Source organism: Anomalospiza imberbis, chromosome 8 (genome assembly GCF_031753505.1).
Source record: "Anomalospiza imberbis isolate Cuckoo-Finch-1a 21T00152 chromosome 8, ASM3175350v1, whole genome shotgun sequence".
NCBI lineage: Eukaryota > Metazoa > Chordata > Aves > Passeriformes > Viduidae > Anomalospiza > Anomalospiza imberbis.
The window spans coordinates 5,615,852-5,640,113 of record NC_089688.1 but is presented as its reverse complement, the minus strand read 5'-3'; the positions used below and the strand labels follow the sequence as shown (position 1 = coordinate 5,640,113).

General features: G+C 44.3%; 1 protein-coding gene across 9 annotated transcripts in view; it reads right to left on the bottom strand.

The window, feature by feature from the left end:
* The window catches only part of JMJD1C (jumonji domain containing 1C), a 159,321-nt gene that overhangs the window by 42,121 nt on the left and 92,938 nt on the right, over positions 1 to 24,262 (bottom strand). For 2 of the 9 annotated variants that reach the window (XM_068197071.1, XM_068197076.1), the window contains exons 1-2: positions 19,123 to 19,237; positions 14,205 to 14,318 (exon numbers count right to left, since the gene is read on the bottom strand). Coding sequence is in view for 2 of the 9 variants with exons in the window: in XM_068197068.1 (XP_068053169.1) it covers positions 14,205 to 14,318 (114 nt within the window). In the remaining 7 variants the exon portion in view is untranslated. Of the gene's footprint in view, positions 1 to 14,204; positions 14,319 to 18,662; positions 18,915 to 19,122; positions 19,238 to 19,473; positions 19,612 to 24,262 lie in introns of those variants that run through there. The other 7 variants (XM_068197069.1, XM_068197074.1, XM_068197068.1 and 4 more) reach the window with 5 other exon arrangements.

The window sequence follows — 24,262 nt, the reverse complement described above, 5'->3', positions numbered from 1 at the left end:
AGACCAACTTCCAGAAGATTTAAATGCCCTGCAGGATTTTCCTCCAGACTTTTCCTCATTTGAAAGTAGTTTTACAAACAGAAGTAATGGTACCCTCTCCTAGACTAGTTTTTCCACAAGTCCTGGAATATCTCCTCCAGAAGGATGTTAATACTGGTTTGAAATCCTTATGCAAATAAGGATGCAAATCAAATAAAGGGGACTGTTATATTCTTCTTCAAATCTACTCGAGGAAGCTCTATATGTACCTCCAGTGGCAGTGCCTCTTGATCCACAAATTACTATATGCAGCTCTGGGAAGAAGACAAAGGACCTATGGGCTAGAAAAATATGGTTGAGATAACCCCTCCTGCACTTCTGGAAAACAGTCACATGAGGCAATGTGACTGTCAGAAACTTGCCAATCTACGACAAGTCTTTTACATCTTTGCTGATATTCTTCCTTCTTTCTAGATCAAAAGAGGAATTCACTTCCAATGGACTGGACTTTAGGCTTCATTATTCAAAGAACTGGGTCAGCTGCATGTCTCTCTAGGTGATCATTCTCACCTGCTGGGCGACTCCAAAGAAGTCCTGAGAAGAACAGAGAATGAAATTTTCCCCAAGTATCAAGAAAGATGCTGTGCTTTTCTGAGTATATCTGTTCTTTATCCTTGTGCAAAACGATACAAGCAGGTTGAAACCACAGACCATACCATCAGGTTAAGATACACATTGGTCTAACCAGGAAGGAGTAATTTTTGTTCAGAGAGTTTATTCAGACATAATAAAATAATTAAAAATAATTTATCATTCGGACTCACACGTGAACAAGGGCACTTGCCATGCATCAAAATTCCTTTGAAATCAAACAGGAATTTCAAGATAGCACCCACAGAAAAACAAGTCAAAATCCCAATGAGAATTCTCCTACTTGCTCTCCATCCACAAAAAAATATTGTCTAAGACACTGAGAGCTATCCCCAGATGTGCTGAACCTGCCCACTGCCCAAAGACCATACAAGGTGCTCTGAAAGGCTCAAATAACTGGAAGTTCCTTTTGCATTTTGGGCAGCCAGGCATGACTGCTAGGAAGGCCTACATATTTCCACAGCTACCTCTTCCACAAGACCTGAACTACCGAAGCAGCACATTTCCTCAGCATTTTAAAATGCTCTTCCAAGTCATCCTGCAGAAACTTGAGAGGCAGAAGTGAGTTCATCAAGAGATGAAACCTTGGAGCAAAGAGGAACAAAGTGGATTCCAGCAGCTGCTCCTACCCCCAGTCACACAGCCTGCATGCTGCTTATTGGACAGTGCACACACTCCAGGCAGCTCTCAACTCTCCACTCTCAGTGAAGCAGAGGAGGAGAACTGACAATATGCACTCCAGGCAAGCCAGTCCCAGAAAAACAGTGCCTTTTGGCATTAAAAAGGCTTAGATAGAGCCCTGAAGACTACAAGCATCACACATTAGGAACCTGCAAACCTTCATTTGGGAAACCTCCTTCCTTGGTCATGGTGTCTCTGCATTTGGCTTCATGCATCAAAGACATCTTTCTAATATCAGTAGGAACTCATTTCAGCTAGTGTTTTCCAGAGAAAGACTAAGTAGATTTTGCAGTCCTCGCAAAGGTCAACGCCACATTAGTCCTCACCATCTGTGGCTTAATTAACTATAGCTTCCTCTGGCTGCTTAGAGGTTTTCTGATAATTTAGGACACGAATTAGATGAAAACTAGTACATAACCAACTTGACAGTCCTGTTTACAATGTTTACAAAGTGTGCACTGCACATTGAAATAAGCATTTTGTCAAGACTTCAATGGTAGAGGGACCACATTTAAATTCAAACAGCGCAGAAGAAAACCTCAAAGTGTCCTGAACCTTCTGTTTTGTTCTTGTTTTGTAAGTGAATATTAGCTTCTATAACATGAGATCCCAACCGTTTTTTTTTTTCCTTTTGCAGCAAGTCATTTGTACAAGTGCACTGAACTTCAGCTGCATAGAAATTAGGTATGAGAACTGCAGTGTGAAAACAAGCCAACACTTCCCTACTGATTGCCACAAGTCTTTAGAGAGCAGAACAGTAGCAGGAAAAAGCACTTCTTAAAATCAAAACTGCTGAGAATTTATACTAATCCTCTAATGCCAATTTTTGATTATTTTCTCCCATAGAAAGAATTAAATATTGTACCTGTACCCAGCCTCAAACACATTCATGCCAATTTCTAGCCCTGATTTGAAAGCAGGCCTGTACAACTCTCTCCTTATTTTCATTTCTTGATAATCAGCAAAATCCTCTTCTTTCATCTTTCACTGATTACGTCACCTGACATTTGTGATTCTATCGCTGATCCGTAATCTCTTTCACTGACAGTAATTTTTAACAAACCTTCAATCTTAACATTGTCCTGCTTGACATCAGAGTGAGAAAAAACACACAAAATGCAGACAGGCAGAATTCCAAATATCATAACAAGAACATCACCTATGAACTGGTAGTATCCCTCTGCCCTGCTACCAGACTTCTTTTCCAGTGGCAAAAGATAAGAATCTAACTAAAACACAGAAAAACCGGCAGCAGCTGACACCCCTGGGGGTATTACCAGGCAGGCACTGCAGCTGCCACACAGACCACACCAGAACCTAGGAGGGAAATTACCAAATTTAGACGAGTCTAAATACAGATCTCCGGCAGCTTCCTTCTAGACACACAGCATGCACAAACCACTGGTAAGCAGAATATTCCTGGTTTCTCTCTGACAAGTGAAAGGCTACCCCAGCTGCCACGCCACTGCAGCTGGTGGGCAGAGGAGAGGTCAGCCAGGCAGTGCCGCACAGCCGGACCAGAGGGGACTGCCCTGGGAACCACCGAGCCCACCAGGGCAGCTCCCGACCGCTCCAAGCGCCTCATCAAGGGACACGCCGCCCACAAACACCAAGGCCGGAAAGCTGGAAAGGCTAGAAAGTTTTTTGGGGAGATTGTAACTTCCCAGTTTACCTTAAACGGCTTTGTCTGAGCTGAGAGAAGAGGCTTAGGCTTACCAGGCGACGCTAGCGCTTTCTATGTAAACCCAACCCACACTTGACCTATTTTCTGCTGTTCTGAGCGCACAGTCACAATTTACCTCATTCAAACCCGGCAGCTGCTGGGCTACATCTGAACCAGTTAAGTCAAGCTTGAAGGCACAACCCTGACCCCTAAACCAGAAACGAAGTCGAGCCGAGGTCAGCCCTGCTTCCACGAGCGCAGAGGCACGGCCGCATGGGGAAAGCAGGGATGGGCAGTGACGCTCGCCCCGCAACTGGGATAGCTAATCCCCACCCAGCAAGGGGCTCCGAATGCACTGTTCCAAGGACAAATGTTTATAGATAGCTCAGACCACAAACATTTAAAGATTAGGGGTTATTTTCAGTGTGTAACAGCAATGACTACGTTTCTGCAAGTAGGAAGTTAAAATTACAAGGGGAAAAAAGATGAGAATACAAATTTAGTGATTTTCCAACTGTCAGTAAAGTTAACATTTCTCAGGAAAAGTTATCAACGATTTTTTTGCTGCTCCCCACTCTTCCCTATGCATAATACTCCTCCCCACACACTCCTACTCCCTTCCTCATTTTACCTCAGGAGCTGAAACTGATTTTAAAATTTTAATTATCAGGTTTGAGAATCAAGGGATCAGGGATACATACACTTCTCCAAGTCCTGATTTCGGGCTTGAAGATGCATCATTACATTGATTTGTTCAGTTCTGCAAGCGTAACTGGTATACTAACATTAGGAACATGAATATACAGGGAGGGGAAAAAAATCTGACTTGTAGTCTAACAGTCTCCATGATTTTAACTTAGTGACACAAAAATCAACAGAGGTACTTGCATTCCTATAAAACTATCAATACCTCAGGTGAAATGGGCGTAGTGTGGAACTCACATTTTAGAAATCAGTTTATTATTCTTCTATCTGTAGATGACAATCTGGTGTGGGAAAGCAGAGGGGAAATCAGAACAGCATGAACATGGAACAGGATGAACGTCCAGCAGGAAAGTCAGCAACAACCAATGGATAAACAAAACCAAACCTGGGCTAGACAAATATTGTCAATAACCAGCCTAAAAACTGCTCTAGTGACATCTACAGTAGTCTTGCACTTGAAAATGAAGATTAAAAAATAGATGACCCTTATGCTCACAAATTATGTTACTTTCTCTGAGCAGCTAGGACAATCTGGGGCAGAAAAGCAAACTCTTCCCTCAAAGTCAGGTATCTTTTAGCATCTAAGACTTCCCAAAAGAAGTGGCTCCTATCCACAAAATAGAGGGTCTTTCAGCTTCCACCTAGAACACTGTGGTGACCATTTGTACTACTTCCATTCTCCACATACAGGCAAATAAAGGTCAAATGAACTACACTACTCCATGTCCACCTTCTCTCTCATTGTGCTGACACAGCGACACATTTGCTTTTCTTTCATTTTCCACTGAATCACATTTCCTTCCGCTTCCTCACGGCAGGCTCCACATTTTTATCACCACCATCTCAGCAATATGCAACTTGTACTGATTTGGCGTTTTGTTTTTTCTAATTGTAAGAGAAACAGGGAGGGAGTACTGGTCCTAAGGCACTCAGTCATGTGGCGATACTGGAACAAGCCTTTGAGTCACTAAGCAACTCACTGCCACTATGGGAAAAGAAACCTCAAAGTGCAGACATTTCCCTGAAGCAAGCAATTAGCAGAGTGAAGTTGATGCTAACAAGGAGACCTGCTAAGTAAGTAGATTGAAGAAATCTCTTTTGTACATTGATATTAAAATTTAAACGGAGAACCAGACACCCTGTGAATTGTGAACAGCTTTCAGAAGGTATTCAACAAGACCCAAATCACATCAGCTGAAGGACAAGCTGTATGGATGAAGGCATCTTTAAGCTAAAAAGTACATTCTGTTGGTCACTAGTTGTCTGGACTAGTGGGCGACCAGAAATCAAGCCAAGACAAGAGGCCTGCTCAGACACTGACCACTTTACAACAGACACATCTTCCTTGCATGAGGGACAGCAGAGGTTTTCTGTGGCAGCTGGCAGTGGCCAGTGTGGAAGGTCATGTGCCACCACCACAGAAAATGACTGACCAGACAGGTCATCTCTTAGCTCACAGTAGTCACCTCCATCAAATCTCTTAGCAGTTGCATTACTCAGCAATACCATATTCCTTGGCAAGACTACTGGTAACTGAGAGCTCACTGAAGTGAAGAGCAAAGGCCTCTCAACTCAGTTCTGCAGAAGAAAACTGCAGAAAAGTGTCCAATACATGCCAGTGTGATGACAGATCCTAGAATCAACACCAGCGCCTAGAGATACCCATCAGTGTATCACTCTTGTGAATGACTCCCTGCTCTGGAATTTGAACTACCACCAGCTTAGATTACCAACAGTGACCACACAGCTACCTAGTCTCTTCTGCAGCTATCCTCAATCCTATTTGCCAAATAGGAACTCTGGAAACATACAACTTTCCAGCTCCTTTTCTCTGTAACTCATGAGGATTATGTGCAGAGGACAAATCCCCACAAACAGTAAAAGTATTTTAACTTTTTTTTTTTTTTTTAAGGCAGAATACATCAGATACCATCCAAATGTTCTTGAAATCCAGTGTATTTTAGTCCACTGAATTACATTAACGTTTTATTTTCAAGTGGCTTTCAGGGATTTATTTGATAATGTGTTTCTTAGAATACAAATACATACATGTTGGCCCACATGCCGGTATTATGAAAGTAGATAAAAATAAAACTAATTTTTCTCACATTTTAAAAGAACTACTGTATTTGCAGAACTTTTCAAAGTTAATTTCCAATAGGATTTAAGGCAGTATTCTCTTTTTTTTTTCCTGTAGAGAGCTCTGTTATGACCTGCTGGAGCCTTTTTAGGAATTTTCCCTATAAATAACAGATCTGACCAGCTGGGACATATATCATAGCTGGATTAACACTACAGCTCTCTGCAACTCTGGAGAAAGCAGTGGATATGCCTTTTATAGAACTGATGAATAACGGTCTTGCAAAGAGGAAAGATTAAATTGCTAATCAGAAAACAGGGATGTTTCAGTTATTGCTGCAATAAATTCCCTGGGGTAAACTTAGGTAAGTCATTCAGAGTTTAAAATTGATACAATGATCTTCTATTTCACCATATTTTTTCACAGACAAATCTCCTAGCATGTAAAACCAAAAAATTCCTATTGAAGACATAATTCAAAATTGAACTACATCACTTGGGGAAGAAAAAAAAAAAGAAGAAAAAGGCTCAAGCCTGTCAAGCACCATAATTCAGCCACCAAATCTTATGCATTCTGAAACCTGCTTTAACCTGATTTTATCTCTCATATACCAAAATGGTGTGACATGGTGATAAGACAACAAAAGGGAAGAAAACATTCAAATGGGGTAAAACCCCTGCCTCTATGCTTAAAATATAATTTCTAAACTGTATGCTTAAAAGTCCCAACTAAAATCACAAAAAATGTAGTGATTAATGAGATGCACAGAAATTACTATGATTCAAACTCACTTGCTCAGCAAAAACATTAAAATACTACCCTCAATAATACTAGCAGATACACTCAAGTAGAGGAGGTTACAGGAGAAGAAAGGGAATAGTTAACTTTAATTCCACTCAAAAGACAGGAAATGTTTGCTAGATTAAAGGGGGAGTTTCAGTATTTACAAACTATAGTAGTAAAAAGACTTTACAACTGTAATTACTAGTATACTGTTAAAAATAAATAATGCTCTGTACATCAGGCCTTCCATAAGTCCTTAGTAAAGTTATTCCAACATCTAAGAAAACAGCAAGATTCATACTTGGTTTTAATTTTAAAAATTCAAGTTGGTATAAAATTACTTGAGTTTCTCCCCAGATGTCTGGCCTGGAAAAAGAATTAGGTACACAGACCTGGAACTGCTATAGCTCTCAACCTCTGCTGAAGGCTGTGGAGCAGTTCCCGTCAAGCAGTAACTCCAGACTACAAATTTTTACTTCTATTAGTGTAATTTCAAAAATACATTCTGTAAGAAAAAGGTCTAGAGTGGCAGCCAGAACAAAGGGACATTGTATCCAAGGGAGGAAGGAAAGCAAACAAACCCATGAGCACTTCACCTAACGAGCTATTGTGTTTATCATGTCAAGATAAGGCTTAATTTGGTTAAGAACACATTTTCATGAAACTCAAGCTTCCCCCTACCTGAAATGCAGGAATGCCTACTCTCTTCCTGCTCTGGGTACAAACTCCCATGCAACACTGCAGAGTTTACTTGCATTCACACTTCTGGGATCCCTAAAGCACCGAGGATTCCCAATCCCAACAGAGCTACTTGGGAAACCAAGAACACAGGGGCAAAGCACCAAATGGTTATAATGTGAAACAGACTTCTCCAGGAGCTCACTTTGAATCTGGATTACAGAAACAGGGTTGGTCAGGACCACCACATAAGAAAAATACTTTAAACTTTGGTTTTTAATAGATGAAATGGAAATTTTAAGGACACAGAACCAAGAATAAGGCTTCCTTCACTTACTACTGAGTGATATTTTCCATGGATTTTTACTGGTGAAAAAGTAATCACTTGTGATTAAACACAGGGAATTTTTACCCAGAAACACTGGATGGATTTTTAAACTCAGTAATCCCAAGCATGGCCTTTCAGAAGTACCAAAATACTTCAGTAAATGGATTTAATATCCACCTTCAAACAAGAAGCCGGTTTTGTTCTACCTCTTCTATTCTGAATCCAGTCTTTAAATTACTTGCTTAAATACTACCTCCTAGAGCAGGATTAATGAAATCAAATAATTGAACTGGTTTCTCAGAAATTGCAGGAAGAATACGACAGAGGAAGGAAAACTGTTTCCCTATGGATCTGAGTGTCACCTGCATTGTAGTAACCTCAGTTTATCCCAAGGACCTCACAGCTCTTTCCCCATGCCTCCTTGTGTACCCTCCCAGTTTCAGCAGTTCCACCTGAACTGGTGGAGCCACACTGTTTGTGGCAGCCACGTCACCTTCCTGCTGACTGATGGCCTCCCCTCCACACTGCTCACTTCCCTAAGGCTTGTGAGATCTGAGGAACTCCACTCCTGAGCCAAACCTCGCCGAGAGACAAAAAAATGACTGAAGCTCTTACTTCTTACCAGATCAAGGTAAAACAGAAAGGTGCCATTATATTCCACCTCTTTTGAGAAAACAGAGGAAGTTCTCAAACAAGAAGCTCTTTTTTTCAAAGAGCAGCACAAATACAGGCTTAGGGCAGATGATGTACTTGTCCCTCTGACTCTACTAATGGAGGGAGCCAATCCCTCCTCCCTCATTCCTGTCCTTTTGCGAGCACTCGGGTGAAACTCTCCTGTCCTGCACGTGTTACTGGGAGTGAGGACTGGTGTGAGTCATCTGACCCACTTCTAGCTGGACGCAGCTTTGTGCTTCCCCGCACGCTGGAGCCCAACACTCCAACGTCCATGCGTCGGTAACAAGCTGTTTAGACCATCACTCTTTACAAGGCTGCCAGGGAAGCCAGCTGGACTCCTTATGGGTGGTCCAGAGACATGGGAAAGAATCGAGACAGTTCTTCAGCACAACACTGAGAGGAGTTCAAGATGCAGAAAGCTGTGTGTGCCTGGGCTGCCCGTGGAGGAACTGAAAGCAGGAAGGGAGCACATAGGTTCTGTGGCCGGCACTCGGAGCTCCGAAGCTGCTTCTGGCAACCTCAAAGGGTGGGACCAACCCCAAAAGCTCCTGACTGCCTCATCAGTGGAGGTAAAAGTTTATGGGAAAAGCAATTTTCAGCTGCAATAGTTATTTTTAAGCCAGAAGCCTAAAGTAAGAGAAGTCTGAAAGATGAGTGCACATATAATTATGGGGTGCTTAAAATACAGACAGAAAAATACTATTTTATCCCTGTTTCAAGATGTTTAAAGACTTTTTTATCTGCACATGTCATTACTACACAAGCTCAGCTTACTTGCTCCTACAGGCAAACAAGTCATGGAACCCAAAGGCATCCAGGTCTGAAATATCCAATGTCTACCCATAAGGAACAGAAAAGCAGAGCAACGGTGTTGCCCATGGCCTTTCACACAAGTCTTTTTTAATGGCATATATGACTTGAATTTGTAATAGATCAAGAAAAGCGTATATTAGGTCCTGTATCTGATGTACCTACTTCATGATTAGTGAGAAAGTTGATTATTTCAACAATCTTTAAGGCGTGTTAGACATTTGACCTGCCTGCACTCAGACGTGCCACACACATTTAGAAAAAGAGCAAAGTACAGGTGCCTATCGCTGTTCATGCAACACCTCCCACGGGGGATTTCTCATTGCCCTATCTTTACATCTGCAACCTTCAGCACAGGGAGACAGGCAGACTGTACCATTTTGAAAGACTAAAGCAACCATGCTTGTCTTCCAGAAAAAAAAAAAAACTTCTGAAGGAGAGTGTGAGGCCTGAAGGAGAAATTTCACCATAAATATTCATTCTTAGTAAGATATTTTTCTTTAAACCAAATAAGCAAGAGGACTTTTTAAAGACTGTGCACCCCTCCACTTTCCTCCCTGAGTGGTAAAACACCCTTTGCAGGACATGTAATGATTGTGAAGGAACTTCATTTGAATTCTGTCCTGCCTCCACTGTGCACATTTGCTCTGGTGCTGTGTGCTCAGAAATCCTTTGGAAATACATTATCACACACAGTATGTACATATTTGGAAGTATATAATCAATCATGCACCCTTGCTCTGCCCAACCCAGACATACAGCTGAAATGCACTCACTGCTTCAGGCAAAGCAGAGTCTTTCCAGATCTTTCCACAAGCCTATTTTACTATGAAAAAACCAGGATATAAAACACTTTTTGTTATTCTTCATTTGCTTGTCCAAAGTATAATGCAGTTGACTCCAGCTGCTTGAGCCAGCAACAGCAGAATCACACACTTCAGCCCAACAGTGTCCGTGACGGGCACTGCCAAACACGACCCAGACAAAAACACCACTCTGATGAGGTCACACATACCATATGCTGGGCTTTAATGCTTCACATCCCCATCTATAGTCCTTCAAGCAAACGACAGTGCTTAAACAAATTAAGGCATGATTAGCTTTGCTGCTGCCTAACTTAATGTGTGTATCACAAAACAGACACACATAGATGTCACAGAACAGCACAAATAATTTACTACAGAAAACCACTTCAGTTCAAAGTATTTGATTTAGGTCACACTTGTATGTGTAGACTTGACTGTAATTTTTCCTTAAAACAGCTTTTTGAAAGAAGTGTTCGTTTTCAGACTATACCAAGAGCCATTATTAAACCCACTACACCTGTGAATTTTTAAACACAGAACGTACATGATGTATTATTTTGAATGCAAAGTGGAATTCACATTAAGAACCTAACCTACATGTCCATTTCAAGACTAAACTTCCTACAGATACTAATTTGATATGAAAAATGCATGTTGTGAACTTTTTGTCGATTTCCTACAAAGGACAGAATTTTCATTCCATTGCTAAGCAAAGTACCACAGCAAACCTTCACATCTGCTTTATTCCCAAGATCCCCTCACCACCACCATAAAAAGAACTACATGACTAAATGGTCTGACCATCCCAGATTAATGAATGAGTCACTCAGTCACACACATGTCACATAGAGAATACAGTTTACATCCTCCATGAAGCAACAGAGATAAAAGCCACCGGAAACAAGTTGTAGGTTGATGTTTAAGGCACCACACATAGAGAATCCAAGCAATTTCTAAAGAGAATGGCAGGATTCTAAGCAGTACAGACAAGGCAAAAGAAGAACCACATGCACATTTAGCAGTAAAGAACAAATTCACTGACAAGTTACAGTTGGTCTAGCAAACCTTGTGAAGACATGGAAGTGGGCTCATATATTGCAGCAGCATACCCTACTTTTAATAATGATATTCATCTAGCCCTTAGCAAGGTCACTGAATCTCTTAACAATTGAAACATGTTTATTTATGCAAAGAGCAGACATGGCATGGGAATGCATGGGTCACGATTCCCCAGAAGTCCTGCCAAAGTCTCTTTAATCTTGTTCTGGAAGAACCACTTCTGGTAACGACAGTAATTTAGTTCTTTGCCTACTCCAACTTTGTTTTTCCTGCCAAGTCTGAAAGGATGCCAAGTGTGCTGTTTTCTCTGCTTTGAGCAGTTGTCACCTTTACACTGGACAGCAGCACCTTATTCATGAAGCCTTTTGGCCTAATAGTTACGTGAAACACCACTGTTTCTTGATCAGAACTGATGTGAGCAGAATTTGTACCAAACACTCGTCTGTTGCCCATTACCAGTATTGTGAGCCTATGTAACGATGGGAAAAATTAGTCAGTAGTTAAGAATTGTATCTGAAGTGAAATGGAGTCTTCCCACACAAATTCAAACTTTGTTTGTTTTGGCAGGAAGATACTGGAATTTTAGGCACCAACAACAAAATGCAATAAAAAAGTGTTTAGGTCAACATGGTCTCTAAGGACTTCATATTGAAAATGTGCAGCCATGAGAGCTTAAACAAAAAACTAAACATGTTTCAGAAGACTCAAAGTTAACTCATGCCTGAAAAGAATGATTCCTCAGTTCTGTCTTCTGCTCACAAGCAGATCAACGCTATTCCAGACTAAACAAGGGAGCAAAACCACCATTTTTTTGCAAAGGAGATAGTAACAGCAAGTTTACCAAAGATTTCATCTAGGCCCTGGTATTATGGCAAAGCAAAGGGACATCTTTCAGAAAAAATATATGAGTACAAACTACCTTACATTAAGTGACTAATGGCTAGGAATATGATTTCTAGCATTAACAGAAAACAGCACACAAAAGAATAGAAACAATACTCCCACTTCAGCTATCTTTGAGCAGAAAGTAAGTCTCAGTAATAAAGCTAATATTTCTGTCTAACATACTGTTAGTATATATAGTTTCTGTTCTCTTGAAGACATTATCATTCAGTAAAGCTCTTATCTGTACAATTAACTTGTAAAACTTGGCACCGAGATATTGCCAGCCCTGTGAAGAGAAATTCCTATGAAAAACATTTCTCAAGCTTTTTATAACCATTCAAATAAAGAAATCTTTACACTATTCATCACTGAGCACAATGCTGTTTTATGCTACTACACTCAATATCCAAGCAATAGCCAGTTATAATACAAATTCTGTGTGCCTTATTACTTAGATGAATCTCTGTCAGGACACTTCTTGTAATGTTAAAATAAACAATTTAATTATCTTGTCACCAAACTGCTCACGATGGTTACAGATCAACAGCCTCCATCTCAGGTTTCAATAGGTAACTATTTGCTCCATGAGAGGAGGAAACAGCCTGATCTAACACAGAATTGCCCTCTATGTGTCAAAAATAGAGGCCAACAGTTAGGGAGAACAAGCTTATCTCTGGAACTATTTTTGACAAGCTACTGCTTTGTAGCAATTTTTGGTGAGTATGTCTTTGAGAAGGGAAGTCGCCAACACTGCTAATTTCACACTACCGATCAAGAGAGCATGACATATTTTGTCTGCTCATATGACATATTTTACAAAATGACACCTTCAACCTGAATGCACCTTCCCAAATTAAGGTGCTTCCAAGTCCAACACTCTATCAGTTAATATTCTCTGGAGGGCCTAAAATGCACAGAAGATCGCTGTGTCACTGCCTGGCAATGGCATTGTTTAACAAAAGGCAGTCCTCCTATGTTCCGCTGGCTTTGTTCAGATCAGAAACGATCCACTGCCAAAAGGAGATTGATTACTGTTACTGGAATGAGCATTACCAGACACATGATCTCGACAGATTTCAGGCAAAGGACAGACAGTAGCACCACCAGTATTTGCTTTGTAAAATGAATCGGGAAGATTGCGGCTGGACTCTGAGGGTGAATTTACACTTCATGGCTCAGCTGATTTAAGAGGTCGCTGCTGCCAAAGGAGGCTATCCCACTCTGTGTGGCGTCATCCTGACCCCCTCCACGGAGGAAGCCACAGCACTGGATGCACCCTGGGCTAATCCAGTTCAGCTCATCAACATCACAGGCTTTTCCCCCGCGCCGTGTCCCCCCCTCCCGTGCTCCAAAATCAAGGCTGTGCTGATTTAGAGGACTGAAGGCGCTAGGGCAGGGTCTGAGAGTGGGAACTGCTGTCTGCGGCAGAGCCAAACTGTTCTAGCAGCTCGAGTCGCAACATGTAACCTCACCCTGATGAGAAATGTCCAACTCGTTTGCCTTCCCTACCACAGACACACAAAAGCACCAGCCCTTCCATGAACTGAACCTCCCTCTCCTTTCCCTAGGATCCTCTCTCAGCCACTCTCTTTTTCTAGCTCTGTATTTGGCATTGGGGAAAAAAAAAACATCTTGGTGAAGCAGGAGGGAAGAAGGGGTGTCAGGACAAAATTACATAGCATTTATTCAGGGCCATCTGTTATTCCAAGCCTCTAAGTACTATTTCTGTATCTCCACAGTGTACCATCCAAGCCATAAGGAAGAATTTATGGCTATTGTAATTGCAATCAGTTCAGCACAAGTTGAAGTATCAAGTATTTTTCTATCTGTCATAGAAGAGATTTTCAGACCTTTTTCTGAAGCAGCAAGGGGGGGGGGAATCACTAATTCTCTTGTTCCTTAAATACACACACATTAATATATTAATGTGTTTCTAATTAATGGAGAGGCATTAAAATCAAGGATACTGGAAATTTTAGCAGGCAACAGTAAGAAGAGTGTTTCTTTTTTAAGATATTAACGTTTTCTGTTATTCATTTTCCAGGGGAACCAAAAATCAGTAAGTGGAATATCACTGCAATCATGCAAAGACCTGGAAATGAAAGCTTCAGGAGGGATACTATCTTCTATCTGCTCTACAATTAATGGTACTGGTTAACCTTTAAAGGGGTCAGGTATTTTATCTGAAGGTGCTACAGTAATATTCATGACACAGTACACCTTGACATGATCAGATTAACTAGAATAATAGAGTATCCAATATAATCTTTCACAGAACAAGGAACAATCTCTGCTAATAACCAACAGGAAATTGTTCCTGTAACACAGAACTTGAACATAAAATGCACTTAAACAATAGTAAAATCATGGCTTTTAAATAAATTAAATGGATAGTACTTATACACTAGTCAAATTTCTTACCTGATAGGGCTGAAAGGCACTATCTTCAGTTATGAAATCCAGCTGTTTGTCCACAAGGAATTCTACTGCAGTAATTGAATTGTATACACTTTCTCCAACCAAGGGCTTGAACGTCTGTCAAGGAAAAAAGAGAAAATTAGGCAACTGAAAAAACCCCCCAGCATATAAAACCCCCGAAACTGTATAAATACTGATGTATTCTTCCATTAAAACCAGCTAAAACAGAATAACAGTTACTAATTATACAAGAGAGGAGGATTTTGTGTTCTGTCGTTTTTTTCCTTTGTGCCGTTGGTGGAAAACCAGCTAGAAAAGAGAACTACACCATACATTCTTCCTTTCCTTCACTATGCTTGAGCAAGATTGTTTACCACAGAAGCTCAAAGTACAGGAGCACCATTCCATCCTAAACACACAGCTCAGCCCGCAGATCCTCTCTCCGTGCCTGCAGGACCAGCTAGCACAGCAGTGATTATACTAAGGACAGCTCAAGTGGAAGCAGACTGCAGAGAAATCCCTCCCCCCCGCTTCCTGTTCTGAAATCGTTCACCTTGCCTCGAGTCAACCATCTCATTTCCCTGCCCATCTCTGAACTGTTCTGACTCTGCTCCTGCCGCCCCCGCAGCCGCTCCTCCCTGCAGCAACCGGCTGCTCCAGCACAACGCCTTGGAGCCCACGGCACCGGGCACGGCATTTCGCAGCAGGGCCAGGAGCCCACGGCACCGGGCACGGCATTTCGCAGCAGGGCCAGGAGCCCACGGCACCGGGCACGGCATTTCGCAGCAGGGCCAGGAGCCCACGGCACCGGGCACGGCATTTCGCAGCAGGGCCAGGAGCCTTCCTGACTCACCTCGTGCGCTGCCAAAGCAACAAGGTGCTGACGAGCCTCGCTGCTGCAGGCAGCAAGAAATCTCCCAGCTCTGCTGCAAAGGCCAGGCACAGAGAAAGGGGAGCAGGGACTCAGAGGCTCCTCGGTAGACACCCTCGTACCGTCCTGGCCCAAAGCCCCTGCCCTCACCCAGGCACAGCAGGATGCAGCAGGCGAGCGGGGAGGGCGCCGTGCCTCTAGCGATGTCTCCTGAGAGGGGACAAGCGGGCAAACCCTCCCCTGCTGGCCGGGTTTCCTGGAACAGAAGCACAAGGAGAGCCCAGCGGAGCGGGGATGTACCTACTGGGGATGAGTCAGGTGAAAAGGAAATCCCAGCGGATGGAGGGGAGAGAAATGCTGCTCTGAGGACTGACAGGAACAGCAAGAGGAAGACATCTGTGAACAAAAGAAATGACTGGCAGAAAGAACATGCAGGATGCAAGGGGAAAAACATGGAGGGACAGAAAAAAATAAGAGGAAAGTTATTTTATAGGACAAAAAAATAATAACGAGGGAAAACAGGAAAAGAAAAAAGCCCTCTGAGACTGATTCTAAATTTAAAATGCAGGAGAAAAAGACAAAGAGGAGAAACAAGGGCAGGTCAAACCACATGGAGCACTGTGCAAATGCTACACCAACATCTGTAAAATGCTGGTATCACAGCTCACATACAACACCCTGCAGCAACAGGCTCCAAGTGCTTACAAGGGCAGGCAGGATCACCACGACCTATTTACAGATGGAGAAACTGAGGCACGAAGCAGCCCCATAACTTGACAAAAGCCACTAAGCAGGGCAGCAGCAGAGCCAGTGAGTTGCCCTCAGCCAGTCTGCAGGCAGCTCATGAGAGAGCACTCAAGGTTTTATCAGGCTTCATTACCTACTTTCAAAGGTGTTGCCTCGCGATTAGGCTAAATATAACCCAAGTGTCTCTGGAGCTTCAGCTCTGGCACTTACTAAACAAATGAGAGAATTCTTCATGGGAGATACATTATACTTTCTAATAAATCTATCAAACTCCACAAATGCTCCGACTGAATGCACAGCATTCTTTTTTCCATTTTATTTAAGGTTTCACTTCAGCTGCTACTCTTTCTCAGACAAGGAAAAAAGTCCAACCTCTCCACCAGTCAGCCATCTCTACAATAGGTAACTAGATGAAAGGGCTGGAGGAGCAAAAGTATATGATAATTAATATTCCAGCTACAGAGTCCAAATAGCAAATAATTATTTAACCTCTAATAGCCAAGAAAGGGCCTTTGCTCTTGCATCACTTTCCTATAATGGATCTTGTATTGCTAATGGTTAAGAGAGGGTGGAGTTCACATCATGAAATTGCAGTGCTGAGTGCATAAACTCACAAACAGACAATTTTTTCTTTAAAAAAGCCAATGCTGTAGTCCTTCAGCTCTTAAACTGCCCCCATGTCTTCCCTCACACTGTTCTACTTTTCCCACACTGCCTTCTTTCTAACTTTCTGAGCTATTATTCAGGTCAAGAAATGAGTTTCCGACTACAAACAACAGGACATACCACATCATCAGCTGAAACGAAACTGTGTGGAATGTGGCTTGCAGTTATCATTCAGGATTCAGACAACACTACAGATTAAAGTACATGTGAGCCACTGGTTTATCTTCCTAGTGGTATTAAAGGAACTAGTTCCAAATATAGATCTGTGAGTGTGATTATCCTGAGAAGAGAAACGTAATGCCTTCTCCCTTACTTTCATAGATCTATGCCTCTAGACAGGTCAACGCCCCCAAAATACTCATGTGGAGGATGCAGGCTATCCCAGAAGCACAGAGGAAAAATATGTAAATAAATAAAGCAAAACCATGCCTTGTCACACATCTCCTCCAATGCGGATAGCCACTCAGCTGCACACAACTTGATATTTTTTGGACACTATTAAAAAACATTCCCACTATCAACAACAAAACACCACCCTTAAGTAAACGTCTTCTTGGAAAAGCAAAGTTCAGACTCCATCAGTTCCACAAGATAGGCAGGCCACCAAGGAGACACCCAACCTGGGACAGGTTAGGGATTAGAAAAATTTTCAGTGGAAGACATAACTGAATTTCACACTACATATCACACATACCCAAAGAAAAACAGACTGAGAGCACAGCAGGCAAGAGTCAGCTGTCAGAGGTAAGCATATGAGGCATGTAATGACATGAAAATATATATATAAGAAGGTCCAATAAGCTCCTTGCAGATTTTCAGAGGAAAAGCTCCTTGCAGATGCTCCCTCTTTCCATTCCCAAAGTGGAGGACAACTTTAAGGACAATCAAGCATATTGGCAGAAACCAGGAAAAACTGAACCTCAGTAAATTAAAGTCTCCCTTTCAAACCTGTAGCTTGTAAAAGGAGTTTTATATGTTAACCCAATTCCCCAAAGACCACAACTAAGCAGAGGACTCAAGCACTCAATTTTAAGTGACATCTAGCTTTACCACTATTCTAACTGGATGCTTTTTAAAAAAAAATCCCACTTTTTCGACAACCAGATTTCCCTGCTTAGCCAAAGGGAGCTCCATGAACACACACACACACACTCTCTATGGCTGCTTTGCTAACAAGTTCCCTGATGCTGAATAAAGTGTGTTTCTTACTCTGCCCCCTCACCATGATTTTACCCCGGCTCATGCCAGAAATAACCTGCTCACAAGAGGCAGCTGGCACAGCAATGAGTCTGAGAACTGGATTCTGGACCTTCTGGAAATTCAAATAATTTTGTAGAAGGCATAAATTACCATCGCTTCACAGCAAGCAATCACAAAACCATGCAACAGTATTCACCAAATACCAATACTGCCTTTTCTTATGCCCAGTGCCACAAATCACCTCTTTATTTATCTTTTCAAAACCTCCACAACAATCACAGGGCAAGCAAGCACATAGTGCATTTTTACCTCTGCCTAGTGCAGTTAAGCAGCTGGAATGGTGGTAATCTGCCTCCAGCATGAGAGCAGGCAGCTCCCTGGCACCGGCCAGGGCTCCAGAAGCCACTGCACCTCGACTGCTGCAGCCTGGGCGCTGCCAGGCTGTGACACCCAGAAGGCTCAATGCAGCAAATGCTCGGGTTACAGCTGAGCTCGCAGCTGCTGCCCAGCCCATCGCGCACGTACCACTGCCTCAGCTGCCTCGCTGGAGCCCACAGCCTGCTTAGCTGGGCACTCTGTGCCGCAAGCCCGCTCCCCACACCACAAAAGCACATCCTACTGTGCACACGAACCGCAGTGACCCTTTTTAAAAAATCCTTCTAGAGGAATTTATGCCGTAAGCCAAACAGACTTTTAAGGAGTTAACAATGTAATTTAGAAAGCTATTCTGGCACTAAAACATCTACATTCTATACTTCTTCCTCTTTAAAGCACAAAAATTGAAGAGATCATTTAAACCTAATTTTTACAGGCTATTCAGTAAACTTTTCCACATATTGTCCTCTAGCCTTGCTGTTTAGTCTGCAATAGCGCAAACACCGGCACCTTTTCTTTATGACACTTAATCATTCGAAACAGCTGTAGCTCTCTTCCAACGCCTGTTTGTTGCCATGGTTTGTACTCAAAGGCAGAATTACCAAGTGGAAAAGAGCGGACAATAAGTAAAGCAGATCTGACGTTAAAATCGAGCACGGGGTTTCCTCATTCGCGGATTACCCTGCCTGCAATCCCTACGGAAGCGGCCGTTTCCAGCCAAGGCGTTAGTCCGGGCGGAACTCTCGCAGCCCTTCGGCGGGGGGGGCAGAAGGAAGTAGCCGTCGGGACGCGGGGAGAAGGCAGCGCCAGCCGGGCCCGCTGCCCGCCGGAGCTGCCGCATGGCAGGGCGCACCAACGGCCCCGCGGCTGTTCTAACGGCGGGGTCCGTGCCGTTAACGGCGGGCACCGAGTCCTGCCGCTCCCGCACCCCGCCTTAACGGCACAAACTTAACCGAAGAAAGGAGAAAAAAAAACAAACCCACAAAACCTCGATTTTTTTTTTTTTTCCTGAACTCCCTTTCTCCCGTTTCCCGAGGGGCGCAGCAGCTGCCCGGTACTCACGCTGTCCAGGGGTCGCCGCGCTCGGGTCCCCGCCGGGCCGCGCACAAAGCCGCCGTCGCCGGCCGCGTGCCGCGCCGCGCCGCGCGCGCCCCCGCGGGAGCCCGCTCGTCACGTGCGCCGCTCCGCGCGGATAGGACGGAGCGGGGCTGAGGGCCGCGACAGCCCCGCGGGCCGGGGGCGCGGCCCGTTCCGCCCCAGCGGCCGCGGAGGGCAAACAAAGGCGCCCGTCGCTAAGTTGAAGTGTCCGCGCGGGTGGGTGTCCCGCGGGGGAAGGCGCGGAGGCGCCCCCCGCCCCTCCGAACCACAGCGGCCGATTGTCCCGCGCCCCCCGCCCCGTCGGCCGGAACGCACCTCGCCCGGCGGCCCGGCCCGCGGGACCTCCGCGCCCGCCTCCGCCTTTGAACTCACAAGGAAAATGGTTCTCACCGCGCCGCTTCCGGGTCGGGCCGGGCGGCCGTGCCGGGGGCGGAGACTGCGGGGCCGGAGGAGGAGGCGGCGGGGAGGGAGAAGAGGAGGAGGACGACGACGACTCACCGCCCGCCCTTTGTGGGGCCGGCGCGGACTATCGCGCAGCTGTGCGCTCTGCGGAGGCCCGGGCGCGTTCCCGCTGCTGGGTCATGGCGCGCTGCCGATGCCGCCGCTTACATAAGGGCGGGCGCGCGGTGCGCGGTGCCGGGGCGGGAGGAGCCGGGCGGGGAGGCACCGAGCTGAGCGTCGGGCGAGCAGAGCACGCCGCGGGAAGAGGCGGCGCTCGGCAGGCGCGGCCCGCGGCCACGTCCCGCGGGGGCGGAGTCCCGGGACACGTGTGGCGGTGGCTCGGGAGCGCGGCCGAGGCACCCGGGGACCGAGAGCCTGCTGCTGCCGCTGTCCGCGACACAACCTCGGCCTTCGTTTACAGCCTCAGTGCTTCTTCCCCCCGCGAAACTGAGCCCGGCCTTGGAAAGCTGTTCTCTATCCCTCCCGCGGGTGGGCTTTGGAAAGTTAGCGAGCGAAGGCTGCAGCTCGTCCACATTCAGTCGAGGGGAAAAAAAAAAAAAAAAAGTAACAGAAAGGAAGGGCGGGTCAGGCATGAGCTCAGTGCCTGGTTTGGGTCCAGGAGCAGCCGGAGCAGAGGGCGGTGGGCGGCTCCGCTCCCCCCTGCGCCGCCAGAGCCGCCCAAAGCCTTCACCAACAGCGCACAGCGCTCAGCGGGGACTCCCGGCCCGGGAACTCCCGAACACTCTTCAAGCACAATTTTCTCATTTTTAGTATATAACCTATTTTCTCCCTGACGACCCCCCACCCAAAAAAAAAAAAAAAAAAAAAAAAAAAAACCACAAATAAAAACCCTACGTGTTTTCACATTTTCCAACGCTAGCTAATGTCACTAACTAGTTGTTTACAGTTCACATGGAAACTTCAACTAAAGAGTCCAGGGGGAAAAGGTTCAGGGGACATTTACTAATGAGAAAGTGATTTCCAGACAGAAATCTAGCAAAAACACCTGTAATATACTCCTTGAGCTTAGCTCACATACATAAACATGGATAGTAAGGGGGAAAAAAAAAAAAGAAAAAATAATCTCAGGGGAGGTTGCGATAGAGACATTTGTTTTCCCCACACTCTTTAAACATAAACAGCTGTACATTTTTCACTTCACGGAAAAAATACAAGGCGTGTCATTTGCCAAGAAAGTATGAGAATAATGGGAAATCAATGCATGACTACATCTCTGTTCTCATCTTGCATTATTCCAAATGATGTAAGCTTAAAGGTGTACTGGAACACTATACCATACTAAGCTCTGAAATAAAATACTTAGGTACAGCTAAACATTAAAGTTGAACTGGAAGGCTTTCCACCCACCACAGGCTTTTCTCCAGCAAACTGGTTTTGTTCCATGACAGTTTGTGACGCTGCATGCACACGAGCAAGGGCAGGAACCAGGCTACCTGTACACGGTGTTTGCACACTACCTGGCCTATGCTCAAACCACATAACTGCAAGACTCCTGGATTTTGCTCGGAAAGGACACTAGCAGAGGCAGTTTATTATATTGATTTTCCTTTTTAAGTGGTCTTCCATCCGGGCTGGCTCAAGGCAGCTGAGCAGCCTTATATGGCAGCAAGGCTGCAGGGAGGCAGCAGTGCCTTGAGCAGCCTCCATCTATTCCTGACCACCCAGACTGGACAGTTGCTCCTCTGGTTTCCAACACCCCTGCCACAGCCCCTCACCAGATCCACTCAGGGCTCACCACCAGCAGAACACAGCTCACCAACCTCCTTGGTTCCCCCAAAACACACCTCCTGCCCCAGGCCATGCCATGGTATGGCTGCACTGCCTTATCTCCAGAGAAAAAAATTAAACATCGTAGTGACACCATTCTGACCTGATTTCCTTTCACTTCCTTTTTCTCCAGCCCACCTCTTACTGAGTAGGGGGAATAACATTTCCATCACTTGCACCAGTACTTAGAGAGTCATGCAGTTGCAAAGAGTAAAACGCAGCCTTATTCCAGGTTCGGGGCTGCAGTTTGCACGGCTGTTCCCCCTTTAGAGCAGAAGTGTGCCTTGTTATCTGCCACCATCAGCAACAGGGCCACTTGTTAAGTGAGCAGGACAGTCTTTCACAGACTTGGTCCTTCAGAGGCCACATCACCTCTAAGGAATAAAACTTGACCTATCAATAATAGCTGACACAAGAAAATATCTCGGAACTCAGACTTTGCCAGGTAATCAATAAACAAAGTATTTCTCCAAACTTAATTCTGTACTTGTATGATCTTCAATTTAACTTTTAAAGCACATTTTAGATTACCTCCAAGAAGTACTGAGCATCCCAAAGACATACTACTTCCACCACTAGATTTCCCCCTTTCTCATACAGTTTTAGGGTTTGTTTTACCATTTCTCTTAAGAGCTCAGACACTTAATAGCTATTTCAAGAAGGGCAAACAAATGAAAAATGCCTATTACAGAGTGCAACATACTTCATGCTGCTCTTGAACTAATGGTGCTGTGATAGCTGTGTGGTATGTAGTGCAACTGTCAAAGCAGGCAATCCTTAATAATATCCAAGACAGACACTATTAAAATACAAATCACAAGACAGTCTGGAGGACAGGCAAGTTTGCCCGTTTGGACAAATCTTTATTAATAGATGGCGACTTAGTAACAAAGAATATTAATACCCAGCCCAGCACCACCAGTTCATTACCACAGAGGGATTTTGCTAAAAATTCTCAAGTTGCACTAACTATGCATGGAATACTAACTCAGCAACTTTATTTCCAAGAGTTTCACTCAAAGACATACTCAGGAAAAATCCACTAAGTGGTAAAACACCTTTTGGAAGTAAAAAAAAAAAAAAAAAACACCCAAGGAAGTTGCAAGGGGTATAATTGTTAAGTAGACTAAGGCAACATAAAGTGACATTTACATCATTACTACTTACAAAATTGACTACAATACATATGTGTATGTTCTTAACAAACCACAGATTTGCCATGTAAAGGTAAATTTTAAAATAAGAATTTAAAAATTGTGTCTATGCAAGCCTGTTTTTAACATTTGCAAAATACCACATTTTAGAAAGGCTTATTTAGTAGTCACATTATTTTAGCGCTGTTTTCCACTACTGTTTGCTTCTCCTCACAATTGGGCCTGAGCTCTGTCAAACAAGCCATACTGTAAGCTTGCAGAACAGAGCTGCCTTTGTTCTTTGGCACTGCCAGTCCCCTATGGAATCAGGCAGCACACTGAACTGCACTCGACAAACAATCCCTGACCTTCAATTACTGCCTTGGCTCACTGCCACAGGATACATGTATTACTGGTAACACAGCGTGCCCTATTTTGCAGATAATCACTACAACTACAGATAATCATGAAAATCAACGGAAAAATGCAAACATTCCCTTCCTAAAATCGCAATTGTAACTTCCCCGGTGTGCTGCAGCACAGCCCAGGCTGAGGGCGCCCATGTGAGGACAGCAATACTGCAGGTTCGGTATTTTTAGTGACTGCAGGAAAAAGTCCAGGTGGTGGATGGCTTTGCCGTCCTCCGCTGGACATGTTCAGTTTGTTTTTTGTTTGCTCTGAGGCGGAAGGCACGCCGGGTTGTGCTGGCACAGTTGTGCAAGAGCTGCTCTTTTTTCTCCCCTTCAGGGGCCTGGCAGGATTTTCAGCGGAGCGGCGCTGGCTGAGCAGGCAGGGGCCGGTGGCAGCTGCAGCCCTTGCACTTGCGGGCTGGCCGGCAGCCAGCGGCCGGGCCCTGTGCCACCGCCCCGCGGGGAGCTACGGCCACCGGGAATGCCACACGGGCACCAGGGAAGCGACAGCACGCATGGATCAGGCGTTCTGCGGTGACCCCCTTTCGTTTCTTGCAGGCAGCGAGCCCCTTGAACTGCAAACCCTGCTCCTTCTTCACACCGCGCCAGAGAAACCCACGTGCGCGGCGCTGCGGGCCAGGAAAGAGCACATGCAAATATTGCAAATGAGTAAATATTTAAACTTTAAAAACAAATGAAGGTTAGTTAAATCGGTCTTCAGTATTTAAATTAGCATTTTTTTCTACTTATCTTCTTCCTGTCTGTGCTGCTCCACATTTGCTTAGCAAGCAGAACCGTTTCATAGTGATAGTCCTGCAGATATTTCCTGCAGAAATAATGCAGTGTACGGGCAGAGCTACGGTCAGCCTCATGTTAGTGGAGAAATTAACTTTATGCATTTGTGCAACCCATCGAGTTCAGACCCTGTACTTCAGTGCAGAAGCCAAAGTCCAAAGGAGAAATTAATGTGTGTGAAACAATCATTACTACCAGAACTGCAACAAGTAAAATGCAGTAACTGGCATTCAGGTGCCAGTTCATTTGGCAAATTCTTCATTTAACTTTCCTTTTTTGGTTATTGAGGTGGGCAAATCAGACATGCAAAAACTTCACCAGGCCATCTTTAGTAATTTTTCAAAACTGAGAAGCTGAGGACAAGAGTGTACATGAAGGAACACATGCAACAGTACAGTTAATACACTCCAGATCAGTGCTAACTGATTTTACAGCCTATTTCAAATTAATGCAATTTAAAATATGGTTTCTATCTTTTTAATGTTTTCAATCTACTTTTAAAACCAATTTTGTCCTTCCCTGGGCAGGCATCATGGG